The sequence below is a fragment of the Lynx canadensis genome, chromosome F1 (genome assembly GCF_007474595.2).
Source record: "Lynx canadensis isolate LIC74 chromosome F1, mLynCan4.pri.v2, whole genome shotgun sequence".
In the NCBI taxonomy this organism is placed as follows: domain Eukaryota; kingdom Metazoa; phylum Chordata; class Mammalia; order Carnivora; family Felidae; genus Lynx; species Lynx canadensis.
In genome coordinates, this window is record NC_044319.2 from 40,210,692 (window position 1) to 40,224,827 (window position 14,136).

General features: G+C 45.2%; 1 protein-coding gene and 1 pseudogene across 6 annotated transcripts in view; one reads left to right on the top strand and one right to left on the bottom strand.

Annotated features, from left to right (window-relative positions):
* The window catches only part of NAV1 (neuron navigator 1), a 245,554-nt gene that overhangs the window by 202,930 nt on the left and 28,488 nt on the right, over nt 1-14,136 (top strand). For all 6 annotated transcript variants that reach the window (XM_030303210.1, XM_030303207.1, XM_030303208.1 and 3 more), the window contains 3 exons: nt 11,187-11,325; nt 11,768-12,065; nt 13,167-13,860. In XM_030303210.1, coding sequence (XP_030159070.1) covers nt 11,187-11,325; nt 11,768-12,065; nt 13,167-13,860 — 1,131 coding nt within the window. The remainder of the gene's footprint in view (nt 1-11,186; nt 11,326-11,767; nt 12,066-13,166; nt 13,861-14,136) is intronic.
* Nucleotides 5,417-6,009, bottom strand: LOC115505500 (annotated as a pseudogene).

Below are 14,136 nucleotides of genomic sequence, written 5' to 3' on the forward strand. Positions count from 1 at the left end.
ATTAAGAGTATAGAATCCACTACCACACTTCTCTAGCAAATAAGGGCTAAAGCATAGGCCAGACACGAACATAACCATATTTGACATTGAACCATATAGAAATACCCATGTGTAACCATTTTTTACCTACAAAATCGACAATTTCATACGGTTTAACCTATTGCATCTCATCCAAGAAGGTAAGAATATTCTTGAGGGTGGAAGTCAGGAAATCTGTATCTAAACTCTAAGCTAGTTGCTGGTTTTGTTCCAAGGAAGTTATGGACAATTTTAAGACTAGAGCAATATCAGGAATGTATTCTGGTCCATAGAAGTATATACGCTTTGAGGTCAACCTGGTCCCGTGCCAGCCCTAAAGTTAGCCTCCCCAGGAGGACAGATCAATTTTGAGTCTCTTTATGTATTTAATTCTATCTTGGACTGATCCTAGACCAAACTTTATCTACTCTTTTCCGTGTCCCCTTGAAGTACCAAGAGTAATTTGACTTTCAGGAACAGATGTCATGCAGTACCCTTGGCTGCACAGCCATCCAATGAGAGCATTGTCTAAAGTACTTATATTCTCAAAATATTCCTTTTGTTTTGATCCATAGTCATTGTAGCTCTTAGGGAACCTAGGGCCAGGGTTATCACATTTGCTAGCCCCCCACCCATCTTGGCTGTAAGATTGCCACCAGACCTCAAATCTAATCTACACTTGGTCTTACCATCAGGTACTGTTTCCTATTTAAGTGCCTGACCAAGGCCGGTGTCCATCAACCCCAGCAAGTGAGACAATATCAAGAATTGTGGCTATTTGTGACCTTTCCCCCTCCACCCCATTTGATGTTTGTCTGTTTCATAGAATCCAATCACCCTTGTTGGTACAGTCATAGGGACTGAAAAGCCTCCTAAGTCTAACTCTGGCTTCTTTCTGTGAGTAGTTTGGGGATTTAGCTCACAGAAGCTGGGTACACTGGTCAAACAGCTTCCTGCTGACTTAGAGCCTATTTCCAGTTTAGATGGTAAGCATAGCTCTTCTTTTCCTAGTTGGGAAAGCAGAGAGTCCTAGGTATCTCCTTGGGATATAATATTGGCTTCCAATTCCAAAAACTCTGCTTGGGAGTAAAGATAATCACCCTTAAATTCCATTTCTTATAACCAGCCTATTGCAACTATTTCTCTGCCTTCAGAGGAAAAAGTAAGGTTCTGTGTCCAGAGCTCTTATCCATTAAGTGGTAAATAATCAGAGAAATTTGGTTACTGACTCACCAGGCATATATATTCTGGATAAATGGAGAAACGATTCAGTATTCACGTCTGACTTTTAAGGACTAGAAGAGCTGCGCTGGAGAAGCAGTAAGGATGTTTTCCTGTGTAGTCACAAGCTAGTCCACCCTTCCCACTAGCTAGCCCACACCCTTGGCCCTCTGGCTGCCTGCGGGCTCCCTTGGTTATTCAAGTTCTGTGGAATGGCTGGACCTAAAATATGGGGAGCAGACTGTGTGAGAGAAGCCTGGGAGGGGTGGCCAGTCCTAGCCAAGACCTACGTTAGTGTTGGTGCTTTTCCCAGAGGGGAGGAGTGTTCCCTGCCCTGTGCATTGCCATGTGTCTGCACCGACACAAACAGAGCAGTGTTCAGTTGAACCGGCCTCCTCACAGTCCTTCTTTTCATCTCCAGAGGAGATGGGGTGCCCCAGAGTGTCCCTAAGACTGTGGTATCAGTGCTAGGAAGTGGGCAAGGGAACAAAAAGGAATCTGTTGCCATTCTTACAGCTCTAGATGGAGGGTTTAATGGATTAACACTCAACAGGCTGATTTATTGAAAGGAGTGGTATAGTCTCACGATAACAGTCAGTCCCACCCAAACAACAAGAATAAGCTAGATAAATAACAAATATAGCTTAGTAAACAAAAATTGTAATATCTAAGAATACAAAGTATTCTACATTAAACTAAATTCCAGAAAGGAACGAGCTCTTCCTAGGAAAGAAAGAAATGCACAGCTGCTTTCATTCTAGAGGCACAACAGCAGGAGGGGTAGACCTCTAGGTGAAGAGAAGGACAAAGTAGCTCAGCTTCATACAAAACTTTTGAAGGCTACAGGCTGGCTGGCTACAAGGAAACTAAATCACAGAGCAAATATGTACCCACCCACCCCTAATTCTTTCCCATGAGGACATTGCTTAGTACACACAGTGACAGCAAGTTAACAACTGAGGGCAGGGTAGAAAGATGAGAAAGACACCCCGTCCCTACTCAGTTACAGAGAGCATTCAGGGAGTACCCAGCAGTAACATACTACACAGAAATCTGAGAGCAAGGCAGGAGGATAGAAAAAGACCCATTTAAAGCACAATGGCCTTTCACGGAGTGCATAGAAGCGGCCCACCAAGAGTAAAGAGCACTCCGCAGCGGCTCAAAAAGCCGGGCTGGGCGATACAGCATAGACAGAGATATCTGGAGTCTCACTATGGTCAGATCCTAAGCCCTACTGAGATAGTCTTGACCCTATCCTCGAAACATTTGAAACCAGTGGTGAACTGACTTTAACCAAAGAGACAACAAAGCCCAGACCTAGCTCTGCTACAAATTAAACCGACTCAGCTCACAATCCTAGCAGCCTGACAGAGGAAGGGACGTGCCCTTTTCTAGGCATATGTATTGCCATTCTTTGTTCACATACAACATTTGACATATAATAAAAAGTTACAAGATTCATAAAGAAGCAGGAAAATATAACTGGCAGAAAAAATAGTCAATAGAAGCAGACCTATAGGTGGCCCAGATGTCGGAATTAATAGACAACACTGTAAAATGCTTTCTGTAAATATTTTTAAGGCATGTATATTCTGAGTTTATGCATTCCTACCTTCTCAGAAGCCAGGAATTTCAAGTCTGCAAGTGTGTACAAGCCCACTATGTACAGGATATTGTATGAGGCATAGAAAGGCGAATGACACTCAATCCTATCCGTAGGGGAAATACAGTCTAGCGAACATAAAAGAGAACGAGATTTCTTCTGACAAGGAGCATCCTGGAAAGCCTCATAGAAAACTTGGTGTTTGATCTGGGTGTTGAAGGAAGGTGAGATTTCAAAATGCAGAGCTAGGGGGAAACCCATGGGAGGTGGGTAGGGTTTATGTACATTGTTCTCAAGTCCCTGGAATCACGTCAGGACTCCAGAATCTTCAGCAGGGCACAGATCATTGGCTCAATGATGGTAAGACTGGCTCTCCATGCAGGCCTGTACTTCGGAAAAGAAATCAGGTGACACAACTGGTCACCTAGTAGGAATCCTAGAAGACATTAGAATTAGGAGCAGGATGAGACTAGGGAAAAGGAGATGAGCGTTATGTTTATCTGTGTTCTAACATGGCAAAGTCATATTTTTGGATTTTGCTGGAAAATTAAATCACTCCTTTCTCTGAATCCTCTTATGTATGTTTGTCTGCACTTCAGATATGGTATTCATTTCATGTATACATCTTCCTCCACCCTTGGGTTGTTGAGCTCATTCTGATAGTCACTCATTTTAAATGCCCATGCAACTGAAGCTATCTTATAAATACCAGGACGTCAATGGATGTTTGCCAAATTGAAATTTAATTTAACCCTAGGCAGAGCTTCTAGGATTTGAATTCAGGTACCCTGGCTACAACATCTGTGCTCTTAAACGCTATACTCTGTTAATTGATGTCTCATGGATAATCTTGAACAGTGGGCCGTAGAATTTTGATTTTATTAAATCAGCAACAAGGAGCTAATGAAGGTTTGGTAAGTGCTACGCTTTTGGGTGATTAGGCTTCTGATTCTATTCAGTGTGTCTGGAAGGAAGGAGAATTTAGAGACAATGGGGTCAGTAAGGAGGCTTTCACAGTGGTTTGAGCGAGCGCGACATTAGCTCTAAACCATAGCAAAAGTAGGAGAATGTAAAGGAGAAGAAGATAGGTATAAGAGGCAAGTGGTAACATGGTCAGTGGGACTTCTTGAGGAGGGAAGTGAAGAAAAAGGAGTTGTGGCCATATTGAAGCTTTTGATAAGGTGACAGAAAAAAAAACCTGATACTTTTCAGGGAAACAGGAAATGAGAAGTTTGAGATTTGGAGGGAAGGGAGGATTAAAGGATATGAGGCGATCAGTAAATGAGAAAATGAATATCCTGCTGAGAAAAATCTTTCATTTACTGCTATAACCTGTTCCAGTACTTTAGAAATATCCCTTGACAAGAGTCATTTTCATCATCTTGTTTATATTTGACTTAATCTCTCATATGTTTATTCTGACTTATTTCCTCTTTTGTTCCGAGGGTGGATGAAAATGGTAAATAAGGTGTTATTATTCCTCTAATAACCTCCCCAGAATGAAAACTTGTATACCATGTAAAGTAAATGGTGTAAATGTAGAAGACAACATTTCTCTTTTATATCAGTTGCCTGTTGGTGATGGTTGTTTGGATTTATAAGTAGATTAGATCATAAACAGATGTTAACTTCGCTGCATTGCTGCGTTTCTAGTATGGTTAGACCTAGACCTCTTTTCCCCACCTGAGATCTATGTGAGAAACGTTTTTTGTTGTTGTTGTTGTTGTTTTTTTTTTTTTAATTTTTTTTTTCAACGTTTATTTATTTTTGGGACAGAGAGAGACAGAGCATGAATGGGGGAGGGGCAGAGAGAGAGGGAGACACAGAATCGGAAACAGGCTCCAGGCTCTGAGCCATCAGCCCAGAGCCCGACGCGGGGCTCGAACTCACGGACCGCGAGATCGTGACCTGGCTGAAGTCGGACGCTTAACCGACTGCGCCACCCAGGCGCCCCTCGAGAAACGTTTAAAGAGAAATAGAAAGGAGATAGCAAAAGCCAGCTTCGACAGAGCAAAGAGAAATTATTTGTGCCAGACAACAGATGCAATAGCCCTCCCGGGCTCTAAGCCCTGCCCTCCTCTTTATTTATTGTTTTGGTGCCATTATTGTTTCTCCATGTTATCACCAGTGACCAGGCAGTTACTCTGTGGTAAATCTGGCTCGTTAGCTGATAGAGTCTGCAAACTCTTCTAAAGACTTTCTGTTCTCAGACCTTAGGCAGTCATGTTCCAGGGTGGACAGCGTCCATCCAGCCTCTTTTCTCCCAGGGTCTTGATTCTTCAAAAAAATCATCTAGATGGTTCCTTCCGGCTTTTCCTGATTTGGTGATGGAACTCTCCTCTCCTCACTGTACTTAAAGTCTACCCATCAGAACATGTAATTCAAAAGAGCAAACTCTGTTAAGTGTCATTTAGGGGCGTTTTGCTGCTGGTAGCATATTTCACAACTACCACAAGAGTAAAATGATAATACAGGGTTTGGGGTTTCTTTTTTTTTCCTTTTCTTACTAATACATCATTTATTTGTTTTCCCTCTGTCAAACCCTGAGCCAACCCCAGGCTGCCTGGGGAGATATCAGAAAAGGAACATACAGGGCAGATAAGATGTGGGAGAAAAACCTATGGAAAATGGAGATGGCTCCTTCACATGGTGAAGAGGATGAGAAAGGCTGCCATCAGGCCAAAGAGCCCCTTGGCCTCCCAAAGGGCAAAGCCCAGAATGGCGTAAGAGAAGAGCTTCGGCTTCAGGGAGGGGTTCAATGATGAGGCTCCCAAACACGGTCCCAATTCTAGCCTCAGAGCCAGCCACCCCTACCAAGGCAGCCCCAGCCCCAATGAACTTGGCTGCTGTGTCAATGTCCCTTGAAATGGCGCTGGGTCGGAAGCTGCAGCTGGGAATAAGTGAGGTCAGGGGACGTGGGGCTGCCAAGCTGCTGAGGCTCTCTATGTCAGTGTCTCCTGTGGTTTTAGCACCACCGCGGACAGCGATCCACTCAACAGCCAAGAGGTGCTCCTGCCCAAGAAGGGGGCGAAGGCAAACTTTGCGCAGGCGTAGGTTTTCAGGGGATGAGGGGCTGTGGAAGGAGAGCTGCTCCCAGTTCAGGGAAGACAGAGAGGGGCAGCAAGGGGGGTTCTTTTTTCCTTAAGTCTTAACACCAAAAGCACCATAAACAGGGAAAAGAAGAGATAATAGCCACAAAATTTGGGGAAGCTGGAAATGAGAAAGGCAAGTGTGAATGGATGTATCCGTCTTAAAGCTGAGTCCTGAGCCAGTGATCGGAAAAGCTGCACAGCGATTGTGTTTGCACCCCAGAACCCTCAAAAAGCTTGGTAGTTGGTGAACATCAGGTACCTTTAGTGGGGGAAGCGATGAAACTAAAAACAGGAGGATTGGTTTAATACTTATATAAGAAACACTTAGACTCTGAGATCCTCTCCTCTGCTACTTCCAGAAAGGCAATAGCCCTTCCCCGCCAGGCAGGAGTTTGGAAGATTCATCTCTAGGGAACCTGACCAGCCTGAGAGAAGAAACTTACATGAACAAGTCCAATCATATCTCCCTGTACAGAAAGCATAACTGACAAGTCCTATCTATGTGCACAAAGCTTCCAAATAATTGTTTTAATTTTTTTTTTAATTTTTAAAGTTTATTTATTTATTTTGAGAATGAGAGAGCACAAGCGGGGAGGAGCAGAGAGAAAGAGAGAATCCCAAGCAGGCTCCACGCCATCAGCATAGAACCTGATGTGAGGCTCAAACTCCGGAACTGTAAAATCATGACCTGAGCAGGGATCGAGAGTCGGAGGCTTAACTGACTGTACCACCCAGTCGCCCCAATTTTTTTAATTGAAAAAAATGTTTATTTATTTTGAAAGAGAGCACATGTACGTGCGTGTGAGCGGGGAAGGGGCAGAGAGAGAATCCCAAGCAGGCTCCCGTGCTGTCAGCGTGAAGGCCATTTGGGGGGGCGGGGGGGGGGGGAGGGTTCAATCCCACGAACCATGAGATCATGACCTGAGCCAAAATCAAGAGTTAGACACTTAACTGACTGAGTCACCCAGGTGCCCCCCCCACCAAATTATTAATGAGTGTTCCATTCTTACCTATGAGCAAACAACCAAGGATCATCAGACAACTAAGAAGGGTCTGTAACTTGAAAGTCTCACCACTACAGACAGAAAGAAGCTACTTGGAACCAGACACTATACAAAGAGATTATAAACCTGCCCCTCTGAATAAATTGGTGAATGAATATCTTCGAGAGTTAAGAGAAGAGATTGCATCCTTGAAAGAAGGAATGATGTACTATTTTTAAGGTACTCTTAAAATTTTAAATATGATAGCAGAAAGGAACATTTTAATGGAGGAAACAAGATAAAATTGAGGCCGCTGCCCCAAAAGTAGAGTTAAAAAATAAATATATATAGTGCTGGGAAATAAGAAAGAAAATCAAGAGTATCAGCCTCAAAACGTATCATCTGAATAATAGACATTGTAGAAGAGAGAACTAAAAAAATGGAGAGGAGAAAGTCATCAAAGAAATAATTCACGCGGGGCGCCTGGGTGGCTCAGTCGGTTAAGCGTCCAACTTCAGCTCAGGTCATGATCTCACGGCTTGTGAGTTTCAGCCCCGCATCGGGCTCTGTGCTGACAGCTCAGAGCCTGGAGCCTCTTCAGATTCTGTGTCTTTCTCTCTCTCTCTGCCCCTCCCCCGTCTCTCTCTGTCTCTCAAAAATAAATAGAAACATTAAAAAAATTTAAGAAATAATTCATGAAAATTTCTGGATTATAAGGGCCCAGTAAGGTATCTAACTCAATGGATAAAAATCAGCCCACACCAAGGCATGTCATTAATGATATTTTAGAACACCGGGGAAGATGCTAAGCTTTCTAAAAAGAAATAGGTCACATATTAAGGACAAGGAATCAGAATGGCAACAATAGAAGCCAGACAATGGAGCAGTGCCTTTAAATCCTTAGAGATTACTTTCAGTCTAGAATTGTATGGCTGGCCAAAATTTCACATGTAAAAATTGAATAAAGATACTTTATACTGTGTCAGATCTTACCAAGTTTGCTTCCCAAGCATCTATTGAAACCTACTAGAAGAGATATTTCATTAAAACAAGAAAGTAAACCAACTAGAGAAAGACTGACATTCTAGCTTAAGAGCCTGGTAAAGAGAGCACTTGCGTGGCTCAGTCAGCTAAGCCACCTACTTCGGCTCAGGTCATAATCTCCAGGTTCTTGAGTTCAAGCCCCGTGTCAGGCTCTGTGCTGATAGCTCAGAGCTTGGAGCTTACTTTGGATTCTGTGTCTCCTTCTCTCTCTGCCCTTCCCCCATTCATGCTTGGTCTCTCTCTCTCAAAGATAAACATTTAAAAAAAGCAATAAAAATTTTTTTGTAAAAGAGCCTGGTAAAGAGAACCAGGATGATGAATTGTGGTCCCATAATGTCAGCTATTTAGCAGGTCCAGAAAGCAAGCGGCTAGAAGACAGAAGCATAGGGATATTCTTTTTTTTTTTTTAATGTTTATTTATTTTGAGAGGGAGGGAGAGAGAGACCATGAGCAGGAGAGGGGCAGAGAGAGAGAGAGAATCCCAAGCAGGCTCCACACCGTTAGCGCAGAGCCCAATGTGGGGCTCGATCCCACGAACTCTGAGATCGTGACCTGAGCCAAAGTTGGACGCTTAACCCACGGAGCAACCCAAGCGCCCCGCATAGGGATATTCTTTAATTTTTTTTTTAACATTTATTTATTATTGAAAGAGACACAGAGCACGAGCAGGGGAGGGGCCGAGAGATGGAGAGACACAGAATCTGAAGTAGGCTCCAGGCTCTGAGCTGTCAGCACAGAGTCCAACGCGGGACTCGAACTCACAAACTGCAAGATCATGACCCGAGCCGAAGTCGGATGCTCAGCCGACTGAGCCACCCAGGCGCCCCCCGCATAGGGATATTCTTGAAGGAAGCACAAGAGACTGTTAACAGTGGTTACTTTAAAAGTAAAAGTGAGGGGTACCTGGATGGCAGTTGGTTAAGCATCCAACTTGATTTCGACTCAGGTCATAATCTCACGGCTTGAGATTTAAGCGCTACGTCCAGCTCTGTGCTGACATCACGGAGCCTGCTTGGGATTCTCCCTCTCTCTCTGCCCCTCCCCTCAAAATAAGTAAATAAACCTAAAGGAAAGGTCTGTGAATTGGGAGGAATGGGCAAGGAGGACTTGAACCCTCTCTGAGAAGATACACTCCCCGTCTTTATTTTTAATATTAAGCCTTTCCATAAATGTAGGGCAAAGGAAGGGTTTCTTTTAGACTGGTGGACCACAGCAGCCCTAGTCTTTTTGCAAGAGCCCTTCCGTAAGAATTTTCTCCACTCCAAGACCTTCATTACCAATAATTAATTTCAGGCGGAAGGTTCAGTACTCCAGGCTTCCTCTGTCTTTGACCCAGGAGAACAGGCAGTGAATAGTTTGTTTGTTTGCTTGCCAGAGATCTTATCTTGACCCAGAAGAGCTGATAGGATCAGAAAGCCAGAACTGATCTTTCCTCCCCAGTATTCTTTCTCTACAAAATGGGGGCTGTGATAGCTTAGCCCAAGACAAACGTGGGATTAATATATGTCACGAGTGGAGAAAAAAAGAGGTTGCTTGTTTTAATAATGGCTATATTTCATAGCAAGAAAATCGAAATCACTCTGTAGTGTGTTCTAGTCCCCATTCTTTCTTTGGTCTTTCTCAATGTATTTGGATTAATCAGTACAGAGCAACCAAGCCAAATGTCCAAACCACCCACTTTCCTATTCCCAGCAAATAAATTAGAGGGAGGCCAGCTGAAATCTGGGCCAAGAACTTAGCTGACTTGTATGTCTGACTTTTGTTCCATGATCTGAAACTCAAACTAAAGCAAAAAGGAAAAATTTTCCAGATACCAGCCTCTTAGTCCTTCACACACGCAAAACTGATAAACAAACCTGTGAACACAGATGCAACGATTTGGAGAATGATCCCTACAGGCACAAACAGATGCTTTCCTACTGCAGTCTTCCTGAAGTCCATGTTCAGCTTTGGGCTCTAAAACTTGAGTGAAATCAGAGGGACTTTTTAGGATCCAGAAGGAAGCGGTGAAAGGCTTAGAAAACAGGACCTTTGAAGAAAGGTTGTAGGAGACAGATTTTGAACTCAGAAAATAATGTGTGATCAAGAAGAAGCTTGCGGGGCGTGGAGGGGGCTCCCTGGCTGGGTCAGTCAGCTGAGCTCCCGACTCTTGGTTTCAGCTCAGGTCACGATCTCACGTGAGTTTGAGTCTTGCATGGGGCTCTGTGCTGGCAGCGTGGAGCCTGCCTGGGATTCTCTCTCTCCTTCTCTCTCTGCCCTTCCCCTGCTCACACTGTCTCTGTCTTTCTCAAAATAAATAAACTTAAAAAAAAAAAAAAAAAAAAGCTTGGGAATAGCAAATAAGGAGAGAACAAAAGGAAGTTGGTAACAATGGTAGAGGACCCTATTTAGTTTACAGGGTAAGAATTAACTTTCTAACTGCAAAAGTTGTTAAACGCAGAAATGAACAGCTAAGGGAATGTTGTAGAATCCAAGTTCCAAAGAGATGAAGAAGCCTGTATTAGTTTCACTTAGTGTATGGACTAGGGTTCTTTATGGAAAGACATGGCAGATATGCAGATGTTCAACCACGGTCTCTCCCAGCTACCACAAATCTGATGTTCTGAGCAATTGCCAGAAAGATGAAACCGTTTGGCACAAATTTGGTGCTTCTGCTTGGCCACAGCACCTTAAGTGCGGCTCATTTATCAGCAGAGAGGTACATGCTGCTTAGAAGCAAAACCTGATCCCAGGATCCGGAAACCGTATAAGCAGAGGAGCAGTGAGAAATGATAGGTCTAAGGGGTCCTGAAAAAGATAAATCTTTTTCTGGTCCTTGTTACCAGGTATGGAAACATTTAGAAAAGAGAGGGAAAATACTTGGAGAACACGTCCAGAAATGAACAAAGATAGGGTTGTTATGAGATTGGAAGATGTCGACAGGGAGAGGAAATTGATTTGTGTAATTAGATTGATCTAAGAATTACCTTGTCGTCACAGTATACCTTTCTGTTAAGGAGATGTAACGTCTTCTTTTCCCAGATAAAGACAGAGTGCTTTCCTTTTATAAAAGAACATTGCCAAAGTATACTTCAAGTTACTGGCAAACCCAGGACTAACCTTCAAGCTTTCTCCTCTTGGCCAGTCTATATATTGGAATAGAGCCATTTCTCCCATCAATATGAAAAGTTTATTTCTTGCCTTGGCTTCTGTTTTAACTGCTAACCTTTATCTCCTGTCCCGCAGCTGGGATGAGAGCAGCTCCATCAGCAGTGGGCTCAGTGATGCCTCGGACAACCTCAGCTCAGAAGAGTTCAATGCCAGCTCCTCCCTCAACTCCCTCCCAACTACTCCCACTGCTTCTCGCAGGAACTCTACAATAGTGGTACGTGAGCTTACAAACACCTGGGCCACTATGTCGAGATGAGCCAAGGGCAGATGGCAATGCCTGGGTACACGTTTGCACATACACTCGCCCACCCCGTGGGATCTCTTCCCGTGTGCCTTTGGCCAAGTCCTTTTAGAGCTGGCCAAAGGAAACCTGAGGCTACCAAGCAGTCTTAGCTGTGGTCCTAGTAACACCTGTATTAGTGGCCACGCCTACTTGGAGTGATACATCTCTGTTCCAACCAGAGAAGGAAAAGAAGCCCTGAAACACACAGGATGTCTTTTCTCTGGCACACGAGAGGTATAGGTCGAAACCCTGGGTTGACAACACTGTGGAACGAGCAGGGCCACCCAGCAACCAAAATAAATCCCCTCAGCCTCCTTGTTTCCATCCCCAAGACCCTCATGTCTCACTCTGCTTTTTCTGTTCTCCTCTTCAGCTCCGCACAGACTCAGAGAAGCGCTCACTGGCAGAAAGCGGGCTGAGCTGGTTTAGTGAATCAGAGGAGAAGGCCCCCAAAAAACTGGAGTACGACAGTGGTAGCCTGAAGATGGAACCTGGGACTTCTAAGTGGCGGAGAGAGCGGCCCGAAAGCTGTGATGATTCATCCAAAGTTGGAGAACTGAAAAAGCCTGTCAGCCTGGGACACCCTGGTTCCCTGAAGAAGGGCAAGACCCCACCGGTGGCTGTCACCTCCCCCATCACTCACACAGCCCAGAGTGCCCTCAAAGTCGCAGGTGAGCCTGGAATAAAGGAAGGGACGAGGGCAAAGTCCTTTCTTTGGCTGCTCCTCTTCTTAAGGTCATTAACCCACAGGACGGTAGCAAACATCTACAGAGTGCTTTAACAACAGTCCTGTGAGGTAGGGAAGATGGGTATTACTATTTCCATTTTATGAATATAGAAATAAAAACAAAAGGGGTTAAGTGGCAGAGCCAAAACCATACAGCTAATAAGAGGGAGAGGCAGGAGTATGTTATGTTCAGAGACTAGTTTGACCTGCCTTTAGATACTTCCCATTGGTTGTCTTTCTTTCCTCTCCCAAGACATTTGGCTGGCGTACTTCTTCACAAGGTACTTGCTTGGCCTCCCCGTGAGGTCCCAAGAAAACAAAAAATCAGAATTGCATTGCTCCCAAAGTTGGCCCCTTGGGTAACTTTTCGCCTTAATTGACATTTCCTTCCAGTCTCTACCTACCAGGAGGTGTGGCCATAATCTCGGCTGTTTGTAGCCCCTCCTTTTTGTCCTTCCTTGGCCAGTTGTTAGATGCACTTCTTTCTTAACCTTTGTGGTTGCCTCTGCCATTTTCACCAAAGTGGAATGTCCTACTGTAATGGGAGTGGGTCGTTTGGTTTTTTTTTTTTAAGTTTTATTTATTTTGAGAGAGAGAGCACGCATGCACTCGTGTGAGCAAGCTGGGGAGGGGTAGAGAGAAAGGGAGAAAGAGAATACCAAGCAGTCTCCACGCTGTCAGCATAGAGCCCAATGCAGGGCTTGATCCCATGAACTGGGAGATCACGACCTGAGCCCAAATCAAGAGTCACACGCTTAATTGATTGAGCCACCCAGGCGCCCCTGCTGTATTTTCTAGAAGCAGAAAATAACAAAAAGCAAAACAAACAAATAAAAAAAACCCTGAGGCCGCTCCTACCCAGTCTCCTTCCTCTGGCGAGAAATTTCGTCAGCCTACATGGTACCTGCTTACCAGTCTCTAAAATTCTATAGTACCTTGTCAATGTGTCCTTTTCCCATGGAGTGCAAGAAAGGGATTTGCCAGGACATTACCAAGCTATGGGCCAGTTTCAGCCACTCTTACCTCATTTCCCACCCTCTTACAGGCAAACCGGAAGGCAAAGCTACGGACAAGGGTAAACTTGCAGTGAAGAACACCGGGCTACAGCGCTCCTCCTCTGACGCCGGCCGGGATCGCCTGAGTGATGCTAAGAAGCCTCCCTCGGGCATTGCTCGCCCCTCCACTTCGGGATCTTTTGGCTACAAGAAGCCTCCTCCTGCCACAGGCACAGCCACTGTCATGCAGACCGGGGGTTCGGCCACTCTCAGCAAAATCCAGAAGTCCTCAGGCATCCCTGTCAAGCCCGTGAATGGACGCAAGACCAGCCTAGATGTGTCCAACAGCGCAGAGCCCGGATTCCTGGCTCCTGGCGCCCGTTCCAACATCCAGTACCGAAGCCTGCCCCGGCCAGCCAAGTCCAGTTCTATGAGCGTGACCGGTGGGCGGGGCGGACCTCGCCCTGTTAGCAGCAGCATTGACCCCAGCCTTCTTAGCACCAAGCAGGGGGGCCTTACACCCTCCAGACTGAAGGAGCCTTCCAAGGTGGCCAGTGGGCGGACCACTCCAGCCCCTGTCAATCAGACCGATAGGGAAAAGGAGAAAGCCAAAGCCAAGGCGGTGGCCTTGGACTCAGACAACATCTCCCTGAAGAGCATTGGCTCCCCAGAGAGTACTCCGAAGAACCAAGCCAGCCACCCCCCAGCCACCAAGTTGGCAGAACTGCCACCAACCCCTCTCAGGTACCCGAACTGGGCAGCTTCTTCCTCGTCCCTCTGCTCTTTCTTTGACACACGCCTTTAGACCAAGTGAGGCCTGGCCTACCTACCCACTGTCGCCTCTGGACCTTTGCCTGGCTCTTTCCCCTCCACTCCCCTGTATGCCAAGTTCCTTCTCCCTCTTTCAAAACTCACCTCATTTATCCTATTCCCTGACCAACCCTTAACCTGTCTTCAGCACTCGGACGAGTGGGTTTTCTGGGTTTCCTTACACGTATCTTTGTATGTAAATCCATCCGT